General features: G+C 38.1%; 2 protein-coding genes and 1 non-coding gene across 6 annotated transcripts; 2 read left to right on the top strand and 1 right to left on the bottom strand.

Annotated features, from left to right (window-relative positions):
* Positions 1-965: 965 nt before the first annotated feature.
* On the top strand, positions 966-1,038 carry trnav-cac (transfer RNA valine (anticodon CAC)). Its single transcript has one exon. It is a non-coding gene; the product is annotated as a tRNA-Val (tRNA).
* Positions 1,039-2,753: 1,715 nt separating this feature from the next.
* Positions 2,754-6,253, top strand: LOC106915801 (protein RD3). The gene is made up of 3 exons (XM_014983661.2): positions 2,754-3,149; positions 3,283-3,590; positions 5,085-6,253. Exons 2-3 carry the CDS (start codon positions 3,283-3,285, stop codon positions 5,455-5,457), a joined length of 681 nt encoding a protein of 226 aa, XP_014839147.1. The 5' UTR covers positions 2,754-3,149; the 3' UTR covers positions 5,458-6,253.
* An 849-nt stretch (positions 6,254-7,102) lies between these two features.
* On the bottom strand, positions 7,103-14,361 carry stx5a (syntaxin 5A). 4 transcript variants are annotated; one of them, XM_014983651.2, is made up of 12 exons: positions 14,238-14,361; positions 13,577-13,807; positions 11,988-12,061; positions 11,710-11,765; positions 11,541-11,611; positions 11,332-11,448; positions 11,018-11,074; positions 10,821-10,902; positions 9,171-9,257; positions 8,927-9,030; positions 8,550-8,671; positions 7,103-8,272 (listed from the first exon to the last, which is right to left on the bottom strand). In XM_014983651.2, exons 2-12 carry the CDS (start codon positions 13,637-13,639, stop codon positions 8,113-8,115), a joined length of 993 nt encoding a protein of 330 aa, XP_014839137.1. In that variant the 5' UTR covers positions 13,640-13,807; positions 14,238-14,361; the 3' UTR covers positions 7,103-8,112. The 4 variants fall into 4 exon arrangements, with proteins under 4 accessions (XP_014839137.1, XP_014839139.1, XP_014839140.1 ...); XM_014983653.2 differs by having other exon boundaries at positions 11,988-12,058; XM_014983654.2 differs by lacking the exon at positions 9,171-9,257.
* Positions 14,362-18,531: the final 4,170 nt, after the last annotated feature.

The following is an 18,531-nucleotide window of genomic DNA, read 5'->3' as shown; positions in this document are numbered from 1 at the left end:
CATTTCAACAAAAGGTTTGTAATGCGCTTCCTAACCATTTTTTATTTGCAAGTATTGATTTTATGGACTGAACAGAGAGAAATAGTTACCATTATTTATGTTGAAGTGTTGATTTTATTTTTGAACCATTTTTATGTTGAAGTGTTGATTTTATTTTTGAACCCTTATTTATGTTGAAGTGTTGATTTTATTTTTGAACCATTTTTTTTTTATTTCAAAGTGTTGATTTTATTTTTGAACCCTTATTTATGTTGAAGTGTTGATTTTATTTCTGAACCATTTTTTTAATTTTGAAGTGGTGATTTTATTTTTGAACCTTTTATTTTGAAATGTTGATTGTCTGAAAGACCTTACACATGAATTGCCCCATGCGGGGTTTGAACCGACGACCTCAGCATTACCAGCACAGTGCTCTAACCTGCTGAGCTAACTCACCTACCTTACAAACTGTTGAGTTTCCATGGATTTAAGAAGAACTTACATGATCTTACCTCATTGAAGATTTGATAAAAGTGCTTATATTCTATTGTTTTTCAAAACAACATACATAATATTTTATTTTCCAGAGATTTTGTATTTTTAAGTGTTGATATTATTTTTGAACCATTTTTAATTTTCAAGTGTTGATTGTATTTCAGAGATATTTTTTTATTTTAATGTGTTAATTTTATTTTTGAACCATTTTTTATTTGTAAGTATTGATTTTATTTTATAGCCATTTAGCCAAGTCTCTGTAGAACCATTTGTCTCTGCTAATGACATCTTTAATACATTTTTTGATCCCAGGCTTAGTTTATGGACTGTAATGTGAAATTAGGCACAAGTATAAGTCTGACAGTTTGTTCACCAAGTTACTGTGCTCTCTGAGAGGATCTGTAAGTATTTGACATTGTTCCATGCCCATTGTTAACGTTAGACTCTAACAAAATGTGGATCATCTACCAGGAACACTGCAAAGAGCATGAGTTCCTGTAGTGTAGTGGTTATCACGTTTGCTTCACACGCAAAAGGTCTCTGGTTCGAAACCAGACAGAAACAGATTTTGCATGTTCTATTCATCACAGGTGTTTACTAAAGGTCAACAAGGTTCTGTGGTGTCATGGTCTGTACTCTGAATCCAGGCATCTGAGTGCAAGCCTCAGTTGACATTTTCATGAGTTGCATCTCACATCATCAACTTTGGAACCTCAAACTGAATCAAAGCAGTGTAGTGGTTATCACGTTTGCTTTACACGCTAAAGGTCTCTGGTTCAAAACCAGACAGAAATGATTTTTTTGTAGGTTATGCATCTCTTAGGTTGCAGTGAGACAACAAGAGCCTTCCTCTTTGGTGATGGTTCATTTGCCAATCGACTTCAATGTCGGCTTCTTTGAAATCGAAGCTACTTTACAGTTCTATGGCGTAATGCACATGAGTCAAACTCAAGGCCCGCAGGCCACATGTGGCCCCACAGCATTTTATAGGCCATGGAAACTCAAATGTAATATTTAAAACTTCAATACATAAAATCAATTATTTAACAATATGAGGTGTTTAATTTATTTTTAACATTGTATTTTATACATTTATGCTAGGGCTGCCCAAGTCTAGTTTTCCAGAGCTATCATCTGCAGCTTTAGATGGTTCCTTCTCTAACACACCTGGATCATTGACTCATTATAAGCCTCTACAGACCTGAATGAGGGAAGTCAACCTTTTGTCTGGGGTGTTTTAGCAGGGATGCATCTAAAAGTTGCAGTCTGGAGGACTGAACCTGGGCCCTCCTGATCTGTACCGTCAATGTGGCCCGTTAAGGGGGGCCAATATGCTGAAGTGGCCCTCGGTGAAATTGAGTTTGACACCCCTGCCCTATGTTGTCCATCAATATCGGTATTTCTTTATAAATATTGATGTTTTTGTATTTACATTTTTAGTTTAACTTGTATGGTATTTTTCTACACTATTTTGACAAACTTTCCCTTTGTGAGGCAAATAATTGTTATTCTATTCTATTCTATTCTGAACCATAGCATCCTTTTTTTCTACTTCTACATTATGCAGTACTTTGTGTTTGTCTATGATATAATAAATAGTGCATTGATGTTTGGGGTTGTGACAAATGACAGCATAAAAACAGAAACATGGAAGAACAACTTTTGAAGGCACTGCCTCTTTCTGACTGAAATGTTCTTACAACAGACATAAGCAGTTAAGCTTAAATCACTCGCACTTAAATATTCTCTTAAATTCAATAGACCTGCTCACAGTAATATTTACAAAATCATCTCTTCCTGCTATACAGCTGTACCAGGACTGAGAGTAGAGTAGTAATTAGATTATAACAGTCACAACAAGCAGTCTTTCTTCCAGGTAGGCTGTGGATTTGAATGTAATCTGGGATTTGGTGGCTCAGTGCTGAGTGGTGTGGAAACCCAGAAACTGGCCTGATGTTCCTAACATATACTGAGCCAGACTGCTGAGTATTTACAGGTGATTGTTATGTCATGTCACTGTGATGATGTGTAATAACTGTGGTATTACTGAGAATATTTGAGGAAAAACATCAGATATTCAGTTTTTAATGTTTTGCAGAAGAAATAAAAGTTTGAAACCTGAACACTTTCTTCAATGTTTATCCACGATTAAACTTGACAGAAATTGTGAACAGTTTCCTCTTTAAAGGCACATAAAGCTGCATCTGACGTTTAAAAAGACGGAATTAATTGATGTTGAAAAGAGAATAAGGAAATGCAGCTAAATGAAAACAGATCAGCTTGATGTCACCCCTGTCTGTGCGGTTATGTAAAATGATTTCCATCAGTCACACTGACGCACCCGGCTCTCCCTGCAGGCGTGCACTCATGTCCCAATAAGCTCATCTCGTCACTCTATCTTTATTAATACGGGATGACATTCATTCTCAATCCCAAACTCACACAGTCGCTCCACGCAACTCCTCAAAGTATTACCTGCGCTGTCTGCCGGGGACCTCCACAGGTAGCCGGCAGTCAGGCAGCTGTGCGCCACCGGCTGGAGTCTCATTCATCCACTCTGCCCATGGAGGTCTGCTCTTCCTCTGGCTGCTGACAGAGTCTTGACCAGACAGACAACTGAGGGATTTCTGCCAGAGAGAAACACACCACCGCTTTGCACATTCACTGTCATAAAGGTATGTGAACGAATAAAAAGGGGGAGAATACTCATATGTTATTATTTAGATGTTTGCTGTGATTTTAATCCACATTTTCCACGTAAAGGTTGTTTATTTTGTCACATTGTGAGATGTGATTTCTCTTTTCCAGATGTTTCCTTGGTCGGCTGTCTTCTCCCTTGAGCCCAAAGTGCCGGGTCAGCGCAGCACAGAGGAGCTGGTGACCAACACTCTGATGCTGGAGCTGGGCGCCATGGTGAAGCGGACCGAGCGCATCCGTTTGGAGAGGGCCACCGAGGGCCGGCGCCGGCGCCGCAGCTCCTCCTCCACGGCGGACTACAGCTGGCTGGCACACACCCCGACCCCTCAGCCCTACCAGCTCACCCCCAACGACCTGCTGGAGCTGCAGGACCTCTGTGCCAAGATCCCCCCTGCACAGTGCGGCCCTGTCATCGTTAGGTGAGAAACACTGAAGCAGGTGAAAGAGTCTATCAGGCAGGAAAACAAGCAGAGAATTAAATTTAAAAAGGTGTAAAGTTGACTGGGGAACCATAAGAGGAATTGTAGTTTTTCTCCCCACAAAGCAAAGATAAACTTAATGAACATGCCACTTCTCAATTTGCACTTTATTGTTCATTTTATTATTTACCACTTAGTACTTTTACCCTATTTAATTTTCAAGTTAAGTGCTTTTCACCAACAATTCAGACTCACTGAATGGTGTTTTTTACGACTGATGGTCTCTAAAATCATTGTGAAATAGAAACAACATTATAATATAAAATATGAAGAGATTTTGAAGGACAAGAGAGTTGCAGAGTTGCAGTCTGGTAATCCCTTTAAAACTCTGAGCAACAACATGCTGATGCTCTCAGATCCTCACTACCGATGAAATACAATGAGATGAAACTTACTCCTTCGGATTTCTATGTATTCTTTTATTTTTATTTGTTTGAATTTAGCAGCCAGATCTACTTAAAAAGTGCAACATGAGCCAGTTTTTAAATGCAGTTTGTATGTCTTATCACTACTTTTGATTGCTTAGAAAGAAAAAGAAAAACTTCAGAAAAAGCAGACAAGTTAGGGATGAAGTTGTCAAAAAGTTTTAAGCAAACAGATCTGAAAATGGAAAAGGACATGGACTGGAGCAACCAAGAGGCCAGTTCTAACTCTTAAGGAGCTGCAGATATAGTTCAGATAGGAAAATTTTGTTGAAATTTCAACAATCGATACTTTACACAAATCTATCTTTTATGAAAGAATGGCAAGACATTCCTGACAAAGTCCTGTTACCATATAGTGTGCACAGCAAATGTGCTCTGATAAAATTCTTCTTTGGACGAAAAACGTAATGCTTGAAGAAACTAACACCCTGTGCCTAACATGTGAAACATGCTGATGGCAATATCGTGCTGTGGGGAAAGCTCTCATTTAGCAGGATGCTACATCATGGACAACCCTAAAAGAAAAACTGAGACTGCAAAAAACCTCAAGATAAAAGATGTCACTTCCACCCCGATGACTGCATCAACCTACATGTTTGAAATGATTAATCATCATAAATCAATTATTGAAAATATTCAACTAATTTAATAATCAATGAATTGTCCATTGGGGTATAATGAATCTGAAAGGGTAATCTGATGATAGAACAACACAGTCAGAGCAGTAATTTAGCCTAAAAAGTACAAAAAATATTTTGCATTTGCTACAATTGATCAAGGGTATAAAGAATGGTATTATTGCAATTGAGGCAAAAATGTTTATTTTCTTATTTAAAAAAGGAACTGTCTGTTTGTGTATTTTTAATATTGTACAAAATAAGCTTAAAAGATTAAACAAAAAATCTGCAGAATATGCCCAATTTTTAAAATCAAATTAATTGATTAATCGTCACAATAATCGATTACTAAGCGGTATCCCTAATCAGATCACGTCCTCTCCTCACTGCAGGTTTAGGAGGCTGGTGTCCCAGATGGAGCCTGAGGTCCATGAGGTTCCCCGGCTGTTTCGCACAGTACTACGCGACTGCGTGGACGAGGTCAGCGGCAACGACGATGTCCAGCCGCCGAGCGCGTTTTACGAGAAGCAGCAGCGCAGCAAGAGCCTCTCCTTCGTTACGTTCCGCACAAAGTTTCGCACCGGGCAGATGTTCAAGGGGAGCGGCTTGAGGGGCTCCAGGGGGAACCTGCAGCAGCAAGTGGATTGGTCCGACGATGAGGACGATGGAGAGGGCGAGGAAGAGGCCATAAGGGCCAGAGCGAGGAAGGGGAGGAGCAAGAGCATGCCAGAGATCACCCCACTGGAGCAGAGCGCTCAGGGGTGAGACCAGGGGAGGAAGACCTGTGGTGGCAAAGGGAAGAAGTCACTTCGAGGAGTGAGGAAGGAAAAGTGAGAGTAAATTATAAGACGAAGACAACAAGACTCACTTTTCTCAAAAGAGGCGACGACAATGATGACGCAATGATGAAGCATTTGACAATTTTATAACTGTTTCATTCCAGTAAACTTTAGAAACTCAGAAGCATTATTGTTCTGATTGAAGGCTTTACTCTGTACTGATGGTTGAGTTCCAACCTGTCTTTGACCACGCAGCAGATCTTTGAGACAGAGTGAGCAGGAATTATTTATTCTTCAAAAAATGGTTTATTGACCATTCCAAACGTAACTTAGGGTAACTACAATGCCACAATTTTGCTCACTGACCAATGACGACATTGTGACAGATCAGCACATCATCTCCAGCAGGCATCTCGATCCAAACCAAACTCTTAATTTTGCAACCAGCTGAAACAACAACAACATCATCTGCTGACAAATTCAAAAACTCAAGCACTCCTTAGATGTGGTGTAAGAGACATCTAATGAACTGTCCCTTTAAAGCATGTCATGCAACGGGAGGGTGGGGGTGAGCACACACAGCTCAGGCTGCTTTTCTGCTGACTCAGCAGATTCTGTCACTTTGTGAAAGCTCTCCTGTCAACAAAGCCACTGCAACTCAACCTGAATTATGTCTGATGTTTTAATTTATTTTTTATTCTGAATGTGCACGCATGTATTTGGACTGGAGAAATATAAAATGTTCTCATGTAAACAGTGTGATTAAAATGCTCTTTTCTCTACATTGTCCCTGTTTTTGATTTAAATACGGTTCTTAACATTTAGGACTAAATCTTGAGGCAGTTTCAGTCTGCAGACTAAAAAGGAACAATTAAACATCATTGGTGCAATGAGATTTTTGGGCTCAGAGATCTAGAAATTAAAAATAAGACGTTAAAGAAAAAAAAATATGGATGTATAAATAAGACCTAATTCTTATATCAGGATTATAGTGAATGATAATGTAAATATTTTAGTTTACACTCAGACTATGTAAATGGAGGGGATTAAATCATGTGTACTAACAAATACATATATATATCTGCATTATAAATGTGACTTTTTACAAAACAGCATTTCTGAAAAAGCCATGTCTGTTTTTCAAATAACTAAAAGAAAAAAAAATATTAGTTTAACTATTCCCAAAAGTCAAACAAACATCTTACTAAAGTGACATTAAATAGTTCAAGAGGCCACTGGAGCAAACCAGACGCATAATTCTGTCTTTATAAACTTTACACTTCACAAAATTGAGTCTAAAAGTATAATTCTGGTGATGCTAGGGTTGGATGCAGTGGCAATCAGAAACCAGTCCATAAAGTTCTCTGGAAGAGCACACAAAGCTTGGAGGTTTGAAGCTACACATTTTGCAGAAAGTTGGTTGGTTCTGCACATTGTGCCTCTTAGCATGCAATTTGAAAACTATTCAGTTTATGCAACCACTTTTCCAAACCTGCACATAAACTAGAGATAAAAGACTAAAACCAAAAACCATGACATTTTGGCAAATAGAAACTAAAAATCTGATTCGCCTGATTAACTCACCACAAAAAACAAAACAAAACAAAAAAAAAAAACTCCAAGCATCAGCATCAGGATCCGATTTCGTTTTATTACTGTGCACTCGCTCATCAATACATCATTAGAACTATTTGCACATTGTACAATACAGTCAAAGCATTTGGCTAAAAGAAACTGGTGGGAGAATAGGAACCATATCTTCTCAAAAGGAGACAATCTTTTAAATAACATCCTGTACATTAGGTAAAGAGGGCAGACAACCAACCAGATACTTCCAGGGAATCTGGCAGCTTGAGTCACTTCATTAGCAGAGAAACCCCTTCATTAGCTCTGATCCTCTGTGGGGAATGAATGAGTCCCTTTAATACTTGAAACGCTTGATGACTCCCAGACATTTCCAGTGACAATTCTTTTAATATGTTTCTACATCAAATTATTCTTCAGACTTGAGTTCAGCTGACTGTACCTGACTTCTTCAGCGTCATGTGACAGGTTAAAGAGCGTTCCCATTTGGCAAATAAAGCAGAACAAAATATAACTGGATAAAACAGTTCACAGCATAAATGAATGGTGAATTTAGAAATAATGATTAGACAAGGTATTATCTCTCCCAGTAACACGAAGAAAACTAATGAGGATAGATTCCGGTTCTATTGTTTGCTGTTGAAATGAAAGTAAAAAAATAGACAATAAAGGGGTGAAGAAGAAGAAACAAAAAAATTTATAAGACAGTTTGCAGAATCAAACTATTAAATTACAGCCATTTTGATTAAATGCTTACAAAGAATTGGTCAAAGTACAACGCAGAGCAGCCTTTCCTCTCTACAAACTGGAGATTTTACACCATTTATTTGTTTTGTTAGGATAGAGCTCAATCACTTCATCTTTCAAAGTGTTGAACCACAAGTCCATAGCTTGGAAATAACCGGCTGAGTCCATGTTTGTTTGAATTCACCCCAAGCTGGCATGAAACCGTTCTAAAGAAGTCCGTCTTCTCAGTGTGTGGTGTGGACGTCTCCCGGTCCGACATTAGCTTCAGTTGATACGCTTTTCCTCTCTTTCAGACGCCCAACCCTTTTCTTTATGCGAAGAAGACAACGAAGATGATGAAGAAAACTATGAGGACAAGAAAGATCTTGATCATCAGCCAGCGGTTGGAGGAGACTGACTGGAAGTATTTCAGGATTTCTGTGTGAGCGGCCTCGACGTTCAGCTGTGTGTCCTCCACGTTGGCGTCAATCCTGCAGGGAGACAACGAGTTAGAGGGGGCAGTAATATCTGGGTTTCTGTCAGATCAGCCATCTTTAAAACATTAACCACTAAATATCTGACAGATTCAGTGCATGTACAACGCTGATAGTACAAATATTTAGCCACACATATGCCTCTTGTCACTGGGTTTCAAACATGGCAGAATATTTCTAGAATACACATTTGAGAGGTTTTACTCTCTAGTTGTTCCCTTTAATAGCATTAGAGATATGAGAATAATATGATCTGTCCTCATGGATCTCTCACCTCTGGATGGTCTCTTCTTGCTCCTTCACCATGTGAGCCAGCTGCTGGAATATGGAGCCCAGCTCCACGATGGTGCTCTCGATGTTCTGCATTGTGTCTGCACGGCTCTGGATGTACGAGTCCTGGAAACATCATCACGAATTTAATAAAAGAAAAAAAAAAAAAGACAATATGTGCAATATGTCTGCAGTAAAATAGCAGCAAATTAGGGATGTCCAGTTTTAATCTCAAGAAAAAGTCTCTGACTCCACCTGGGCTTCCCCAAATAATCAGTGATTTTAAAGAACTGTCGAACTAGGATGATGTTTAAATGTCTGTTCTTAATTGGCTGTTTCTATTTCGTCAATCAATACGAGTGACTAGCAGCAGCCGGGTACCTGTTCGTCAATGAGCTGCAGCTGCAGAGGGTTGCTCTGGGAGTCCATGTCGATGGCCACGTCCCCCATGCTCCGGGACTCGTCCTGCATCAGGACCGAGCTTTCTGAAAGGAAAAACACACGCACGATAAACGGGATTTGACAAGAACCCTGAATGTTACAGCGGAAAAGCTGAAAGAACAGCGGGCACATACAGTTGCTGCTAATACCCGCTGTGTGAGGCAAGCTTCCAGGGGGGGAGTACCTTTTAAATTTGAGGTTGTATAGCCCTGGTAGTCATTGCGCGGCTCGCGAGCTGCATGCGGCTCCTGGGCCCCTTTTTTGCGGCTCCCTAAAATATTTTTTAATCTTTGCATTACAGAGGACCAAATACAGTAAGAATCATTCACAAAGACTTTGAGCAGTTCACTACCGCAACAGCTGTACTGGCACCACAACCTAGGCTGTGCTAGTAAACCTGAAGAGCATGCTCAGTGTTGATGTGCAAAAGCAACTGGCTCATAGAATCTGTTCGTAATGTAAATAATTCATGAAAATCCACAGCACATGATCAAAATACAGTTATTGGGGTAAATTTATTCATGTGAAAAAAGTACTGACTGCATGTACTGGGCAAACTTCTCAGCAGGCTGACATTTCTGGATTAAAAAATTATTTTTTTAGGTGATTTTATTAAACTCTTTGGATTTTTATTTTTTGTAAACCACAAGCCATCTTTAACAAGAACAGACAAACACTCAAAATGCATCACTGTGTGGTAATCTGACTTTCAGCTTAACTGACTTACTAAAACAAACTTCATTTTTAGGTGATTTTCTAATGAACTGAAATGGATCTGCACCACTACTACAATCAGAACAGTCAAAAGGTCGACTCAACACATCTGTAGAGAAGCACCAATCAGTCTTTCTGTGTGATTCGGGTTTCCAGGTTTCTGTGAGGCCTGACACGATATAAATTTTTATTGACACTTTTGTTTTCATTAAGCTCAGAATGGTGCTGTCAAAGTAAACTGTGTTGTTTGTGTTTAAAGGCTGACAATGTTTTCAACTTCTTAGTTTTAATGCAGTTAATTTATCCAATAAATGCAAAAAGTGACAATAATTATCTGCTCTCGATCGACTGATCAATGATCTAATCACCTGGTAAAAATGGATTTCTGCCTAATTGGTGCGTCTCTTCAGATTATATAAAACACAGTAATATGAAACACAATAAACAATCATACTGAAACACTTAAGTTTTGAACTGCTGTTTGATGTTTCATTAAAAAAGCAGAATTTAAAGGGTAGTGGTAAACGTTTTATAGGCAAAGCTCATTTATACACAGAAATGATTTACCCATCTAGGCCTGCTCTTACAAAGAAAAGTCCTACTAGGGGTCAGTGTTGCTAATTAGCTATGATTATATACATGATGATGCAGGTAGTAGATTGTTTTCATTTACGTTTTTTGCATCTGGTCCTATCGAATAAATAATATTAGTAAATTAATATAAATATCTAAATAAAAATTATCTATGATTAAGAGAGAAGGAGGCAGATATGCCTTCCAGCTAAACTGTAAGATGGTTAGGCGACCCTTTCTGAATAAACGGTAATGAACGTTAGGGGTGTGTTTCTTCCACACACAGATGACCATAAATGTGAGCTTCCATTTCTAAAGAAGAAACTTTAGAGCCTCCTCTAAATGTCCTCTGGGCTGTCCAGATAACATTCTAGCTTTTGATTTGAATTAACTGCAGCTGCTTATCTCCTCAGACCACATGGGCTGTTCAGCCAGAAACGCAGCTTTGGCACAACGTTTGACTTTATCAGTGCAGAGTAAACGTGCCACAATGGAGCTGTACATCTTTACTTGATCATGCATGAAGCCAGGAATCGTTCAGACTTACTGAAGTTATTGGCCATCATAGGAGAAGACGCCGCAGGAGGCTGGGAGAACTGCTCTCTCCTGCTGCGCTGCTGCTTCAGGTTCTGTGGAAAATTTAAGCGATAAACGTTAAAAAGGAAAGCAAGATCTTACCACAACCTAAACATAAAAAAAATGTTTTTGAAGTGCCATATTGTAGGAAGAAAAAAAATCTCTCACCTCAGTTCGAACTTCTAGGACTGATTTAAAGTCATTAGACATGGATGCCAGTTTGGACTGTAAACAAGACAAAAATGAAATATTTAATATTTTCAGACCACACCAAATGTCTTCTACTTGTATGCAAACAGAAATACAAACACGTTTGCTTCTTTTCTACTCTTTTAGTTAAAAGAAATACAATAAAAACTGATACATTTTAGTTTTTACTTTGCACAGGTTGTTAATCCTGGCCAAAGTTAAAGTGGGTTTATCATCATTTAGAATCCATCTGCCTGTGGAGTCTGAACGGGAAACCTGACACTGTGGGCTACCTGTAACGACACCACAATGGTGTTTGAGTGGGTCTGGATGTGCCGGCCACCCGGAGCGCCGCGGGACCTCACCAGGTCCTGCAGCTGTGCGATCTGTTTGTTCAGACTGTTGATATCCTGCAGACACAAACGCAGCAGAAGGATGAGTCGGTGTGAAAACATTTCACCGAGTGTAAACTCACACTAAGCTCACCGCTAAATTAACTCACTTGCTTAATGATGTAGGTGAGTTCCTCTATCTCCACCGCCTTGTCGTCAAATAGAGATTTTCTTTTGGCCACTGAAACGTCACACCATCAGCAAACAGAATCAGCGTTTCGATCAAAGCTGCACAAAGCTTTTATTACTGCAGAACCAATGTAAAACATAAATACTTACAAATAGTGAGTTTTTCCAATTTGGCAAACGTATTGCTCAAGTCTTTCCCAATTCTCCTACAAGATCAAACAGAAAAGCAGCTTTATTAGCCAACCGCACTGTTAAAGAGCATTTCTTTCATGTATTCTGAATTTTTTTTATTTCATTTTGAATCAATTTTTTCCATTGACTTAAAGTAAAACATATGGGTGAGTGTACTTTGACACTTAAAAACACGAAGAGTGAACAAATATCTGAGCTGTAAAAACACACACAGAGGCAGAGAAAGAGGCTCTTACTTGGCCATAAGTGTGAAGTCGCTGTGTTGCCTGAGGGCGTTGTGAGCTGGTTTACTGGGCTGCACTCCATTCTGCTACAGGAGGAACACAAGAACAAACTGATCAGACCTACATGAAGAAGAACATACAATGTGTTCCTCTATATGACTCCACTTTATCACCAAAAGGGAAGAAATGGGAGTTCATCATCTTTCAGTTTCCCTGGTAAAAAAAAATCCCCCCCATTACCTTTTACTCTTTATTCTAACAGACAGGTTTTGTAAAAAGCAATCAGTGCATTGTCAATTGTGTTTTCAAGAAAGAAAGAAAAAAAAAAAAAAAATATATATATATATATATATATATATATATATATATATATATATATATATATATATATAAATAATGTACAGACACATCTGTAAAAATATTGTATATCTTCTTTTGTAATTGTTTTAATTTAAATTCATGAATAAACCCCTGACGTTGTGGCAACACCATTCATCTGAAAGGCCTCCTGATTAGAAAAAGCGGTGAAGAACGTCTCTGGATTACAAACATCGACATGTGAAGGAATATTAAAACTTTGCAACATTAGCAACCAGTTAAAAACTGAATTGCAGAAAACCAAAGCAGCAAACAAGGTGTCTTGAAGAGAGTTGGAGTTTGTAAAAAGAAGTTCATTTTTCTTGAAGGCTGTGGTTTTCCTGCATAATAACAGCTGCTGGTTGCATCAGTGACTGATTTAAGCTGAGCTTTTTCAGACCTTTTACTTCTTAGTTAAGAATAACAAAAATATTTTTCTTAACACTAAACTGCACTTGTTGTTTTGCTTCAAAGGTTTGGTTTTAATTTCCCAAACATTCAGTTTGATCAGTTTCAGAAGCAGCAGCATGTTTGTGGGAACCTCAGAATATTTAAATTCACTTCATTTAAAAGGGGGTGCAACAATATGTTTCTACTTTTAAAATTGTACAAAAATAATGAAGATACTAAATACAAAACATTCTCGGAGTTGTGTATTGAAGCAGAGTGTCTAAAATTACTCTAAAAAAAGCTTTTTGTGACACCTAGATAAGACAAATATCACCAAAAGGCCCCTTTTCAGGCACTTCTAATCATTCATTAATAGCCTCAAAATAAGACTTCTACTAAATACATTTACACAATGTTTTTGTAATTATTTGAATAGAAAATGTCTGAACATAAAATAAAGAAATAACCTGGAAATGTGAAAAGTATGTTGTATTTTGACAATTAAAGTTATTGGTAAAAATATAAACAACCTGTTGAAATGAGGCGAATCAAGATCAGCCTTTTAAACTGGAGTTGGCGCTCTGTCTAAATCTGAAGAAACCAAAAGTGGAACCAAACCACAAAAATAAATACGAAAAACTTAAAGCTAAGCAGAAGTGTTTATACTTCTGTTTAGAAGTATAAACACTTCTAAGTGTTAGAAGTATAAACACTTATAATCAACTATAATACATAGTTGATTATAAAAATAAATGACCTAATGTGGGCTATGTGTTTGTGTATGTATTGAAGTTTGGGACAATTTTGCTGCTGTTATTGTTGTGCTATGATGAGGGTGTTTTCCACCAACATACCTGTCTGCCCTGGAGAGATTTACAGGCCGACTGAAACTCCAAGGTTCGGTCGCGGCACGTCATCGTGCCGCCGATTAGAGGGTTAGAAACCCGCTGTGGATCACTAGAAACGACCGGATCCTCCTCCTCCTCAAGCGGGTCTGGTGAATAATGAGCAAGAAGACCACCAGATGTACCGAGAAACCTATATCCAAGGCGGGGTGTTCTTCATTAACATACGCACACGCATGTCTGAGAAAAAACAACAACAAAAAAAAAAACATATGGAAACCTCTCTGAAGGGATGATGAGAAATACACAAAACACCAGATAAGAAATACAAACCAACACTCAACCGGCACCGTCGACTTCAACAACTACAGATATGTTGAAGTCGACTAGAAAAAACTAGATGATAAATAAGAGATATCGGCCGAAACTAACACAGAGACCTATTGAGAGCTAAATATACATATCATTAGGTAAGGATGATTAATCTGAAGTCTAAGAACAGGCCGCCCATCACGACGTACAGCTGATCACGGCCTAACGTTAGCTAAGCGATGCTAACAGGTTTTTCGAGAGATTCCTTCATAATTACCGCCACTTAATAATGTCTAAACTGACAAGATGAAGTCTTTTCTGGCTTGAAACATCAAAATTTGTCTTTGTTTCAACTTACTTGAGTCGGTATCACACCATTTTAATGTGGCTTCTCGATGTTTCTGATGAGAAGTAACCAACCCTACAGTTAAAGTTCCGATCCGGGTCATTTCCGGAATTGACGTCACTGCCACGTCTCCTTTACTGAGACTGAAAGTCCCCTGAGTTGTGCCGCTTTCGTCACCAGAGGGCAACATTTCTCCTCCATAGAGGTAGTTAAAATTAAACTATAATCAACATAAGACAAGAAAATAACAGCTAAATTTAACTTATTTTAGCCTAGTTAATTGTAAATAACGAATATAGTAAATGAAAAATACAAAAACACTGATGAGTTGAGGAGTAATATTACTGCGTATTCATCATTTGTCCACCAGGGGGCAACAATTTTTTTTTCTGACATTCCAACAGCAAAGTACCAAAGGCAACATAGATACTGAAACTATTAACTTTTGTTATTCTTAAAAATAAATAACAAGGATGGTGTTACAAATAATCATGGCTACATTTAATTCTTCTTAACTACATAATTTTCTAAGAAAATCAACAGAATTTTTTTAGGAAAGAAAAAAGAAATTGCTCTATTATTATTAAAATGTATGCCTCAAATTGTTGTGTTTTTAAACGCACTGATGTCTTCTGTAATCATTCAAAACTAAAAAGGAAGGGTTAAAATAGATAATTCAATTCCAAAAATTATATAACATTTATGTTTTTCTTGTTTGCAAAAAAAGCTTAAATTCAGTCATATTAGAATGAGTGTCTGTCACAATCAGCTTTAAAGTTTTCAAACAGATTCTCTATTGGTTTTAGGTCTGGGCTTTGACTGGGTCATTCTGACACACTCTGTAAATATGCTTTAACTTAAGCCATTCCATGGTAGGGTTGTTGTCCCATTACATACTGCCCCAGTTTCTCTGTGCTGACTACCAATTTTTATTTGTAAAAAATTTTTGTAATAAAAAAAACAACAACAAAAAAACAAAACATTTGTCTTTTTCTTATTACTTTACAGTAAATCCCACTTAATCCTGGTTTACCACATAAAATCTAAAGAAAATATAATGAAGTTTGTGGTCTTAACATCACAAAATGTGAAAAAGTTCAAAAGATGTGCATATTTTTGCAACTGCTGGCATTTTGTAATTAAGTAATAATTCAACTTTTACGCTACAGCAAACAGGAACGCCTGGAGACACAAAAACACCTGATTGGCTGCCGCCTCAGGTGAGTCGACCTGCAGATATAAGGTATGGAAAAATAAAGATAAGATCCAGCAAAGCTCTCTGATGTCCAATCACTCCTGCTGGTACCTGCATCCTCTTCCTGACAGGATCAAGCCTGCCTAAACCACAGCTATGTCCTCGAACGTTTCGCTGCTGGACCCCCAACCACAAAACCATGCGTAGCTCTCGACCATCCTGTCTGAGCATGACCCGACCCCCTCATCCAGTTCAACCAACATGTCAGTTTTTGTATCTCACCTCAATGTGTCAGGGCATCTGCATAGTCTATCAAACTTGTTATTTGACATTTACCCTTGTCAAGTCATAAAAGAAATAGGGATTTTCTTTTCTTTGTCCCTGCATCTCTTTTCTTAATCAAAAATATTGTACAAAAATATGTTGATCTGTTAATAAGTTAAAGATAAATTAATACTAATATTTATGCAATATTGCATTGTTTCAAAGCTTAAATATATTCATGGTGTCCAGCAGATGAAGATACTTGACTTTGATACTTCAACAGAAATTAACTGCTTCACTTTTGACTTATTTTTAGTGGTATATGCGCAGCATGATATGGATGTGTAAAGTAATTATTGGGTGTGTCAATGTTTTTCTCTGTTAGCGTATTTCTAATAGGCCTGTTGACACTGTTATGGTCTGGCTCTTAAACCATAACAAATGAAAGGGAAGCAACGGAAGAGATAACTTAAAAGGGAATTTATTTAACAAAAATCATAACTGGTTGGGGAAGAAAGGGAGAAAGGGGAGAGAGTGGCAGGGAGACAGGAAGAATGAGCTGCTTAGTCAGAGAAAATGGTGCATCTTAAGGTGGATCTGACGTCATCTGGAGACACTGGCCAGCTGCCTTCACTTCCAATCAGCACCAATTAAGAAGTCCAAAACATGGACGTTAGAGACCCAAAGGAAAAGGCCTTGGGCCGTAACAACACGAAAGTCACTTCAGAGGTCGATAATCCAGACCAACAAAGAAATAATACAATTAAATCTGCAAATTGTGTTTTGTGTAATAAAGTAGAGTGACAGAAATACGTGTTGAACGGAGGTACAAAATGGCACTGAAGATGTTTGAAAAGCAATCCTTCTCTGCATAGGTGCAAAATACCATAAGATTGTTTAGTCTTAATTGATGTCCTATAAAAAAATTCTCATTGCCATTTTATCACACATGATGATGCAAAGCAGAAAGCTCTCTCAGATCTTTGTAATCTTACTGTTGGAAATAATAGCAGTAGTATTGGCTATGAATATGTTCCCAAACTTGTGGAAAAATGGGATAAAATCCCTGAGCAACACCTTGGAATAGTTTCTTAATTCAGGAGGCGTCTTGAGGCTGAAAAAGTAAATCCACTTTATTACTCAAAGTCTTTTATGGATTTGATTTCTTTTAATGTGTGGATTACTTGTGCTGTTACAGAACCAAATTTGAATTCCATATCAAAAAACATAATTAAAAATGTATTTACTAAAGAAAAAGTTCAGTTCCCATTTCCCTGCTGTAGCGATGAAGACGAACATCAAGTTATTTTGCAGTAACTCAGAGGAATTTCCATATCATCTCTGTCATCTTCATACTTTATCTTCTGCCTGTTCTCTTTGCGGACACTTTCCCATGTAGTGACAAAAGAGGCACAGATCTTTTATCAAGACCGATGTCCTTCAGTGGAGTGAGACAGGCAGGGTCTGGGCCATGTTTCTGTTAAAGATAACACCATTTTTTGTGTAAAATGAAAAAAAAAAGCCTCTTTGTATTCGCCTAAAAAAACACTCACTGTCCTGCGAACACGCTTGAATGTTCCCTGCCTTTCTAACGTTGAACTAAATCTCCCTTCTTTCTACCCCTGGTCTGTGTTATCTGCCTTTTTGTCACACAGACTCACACAGAGGAGCTGATACCATCTGACAATACACAGACCTGATAGCGACCAGTACCTGCTTCAACACAGCTGCTGCTACATAAGCAGGGAGGAAACCATGGTTGTAGTTATTAGAAAAAACAGAGAGGGAACAGCAAGGTGGAAAAATACAGGAAGTCCTGATACAAGCAGACAAAGCCACAAAGTGAGGATTGTAGAGGGAGGAATGGAAGAGAAGCCAAGAGGAAAAGAGGATGTGTGTAAAATACGCAAGGAGTCAAAGACAGACACAGCGTCCTTCTGGTTTTTGGGAATATTTAGTCAAATATTAGGATTAAAGTGCAAAGAGCTGAACTGAGTAGATCGTAGAGAGTAGACATCCTCTCTATGTCTATACATGACTCACTCTGTCCTTTTCTTGCTCCCTGTCTCCCCAATCTGGCTGCTATATTTAGAGCGGGCATTATGCCCTTTCAACAGAGAGGTTGGCAGCAGCACTTAGCTCTTCTCATCCTCCACTCCTATTCCCTTTTTCTCATCCTCCACTCCTATTCACTTTTTCTCATCTTACATTTTCCTTTCCTTTCCTTTCCTTTCCTTTCCTTTCCTTTCCTTTCCTTTCCTTTCCTTTCCTTTCCTTTCCTTTCCTTTCCAACCTGTAATTCCAGCACTGTGGAAAAGTCTTGAGGCCCACGTTTCTTTATATAATTATATTCTTTAAGTAACCAGCTTGTCTCATACCCGTCTTAGTTCTCCAGATTTTTGGATGATCTTTTAAAGAGTTTGGCTCAAAAACAACACTGAGCTCTGCCAAAAGAAAACTATGCCTAATGTGCAGCATGGTGATGGCAGTATAATTATCTGGGTTTACTCTTTTAAAAGAGAGATCTGGTTGTTTTTATCACATTGGATGAAATTATGAACAGTTCCTAATGCCTGTCAGTTTTTATGAAAACCTTCATATGTCTATTAGAAAACGGAAAAAGGAGGATTTTGTCACTGCTTACCATTTTTTTTTGCATGTTAATGATTTGTCTTTGATGATGTTTCAGGTCTTTGAGATTGAAAGACCTCCATACCATCACCCTAATCTTTAGCTCCCTTCACACATTCTCTATCAGATTCAATTCAGGACTCTGGATGGGCTGCGCCAAAACCTTAAAATTAGTCAAAAAGAAACATTGCCATAAAATAAAAAGACTAATTTAAA

Source organism: Poecilia mexicana, unplaced genomic scaffold (assembly GCF_051168715.1).
Source record: "Poecilia mexicana isolate PSO_F unplaced genomic scaffold, ASM5116871v1 scaffold_10, whole genome shotgun sequence".
Lineage (NCBI taxonomy): Eukaryota > Metazoa > Chordata > Actinopteri > Cyprinodontiformes > Poeciliidae > Poecilia > Poecilia mexicana.
This window is presented reverse-complemented; position numbering and strand designations above follow the sequence as displayed.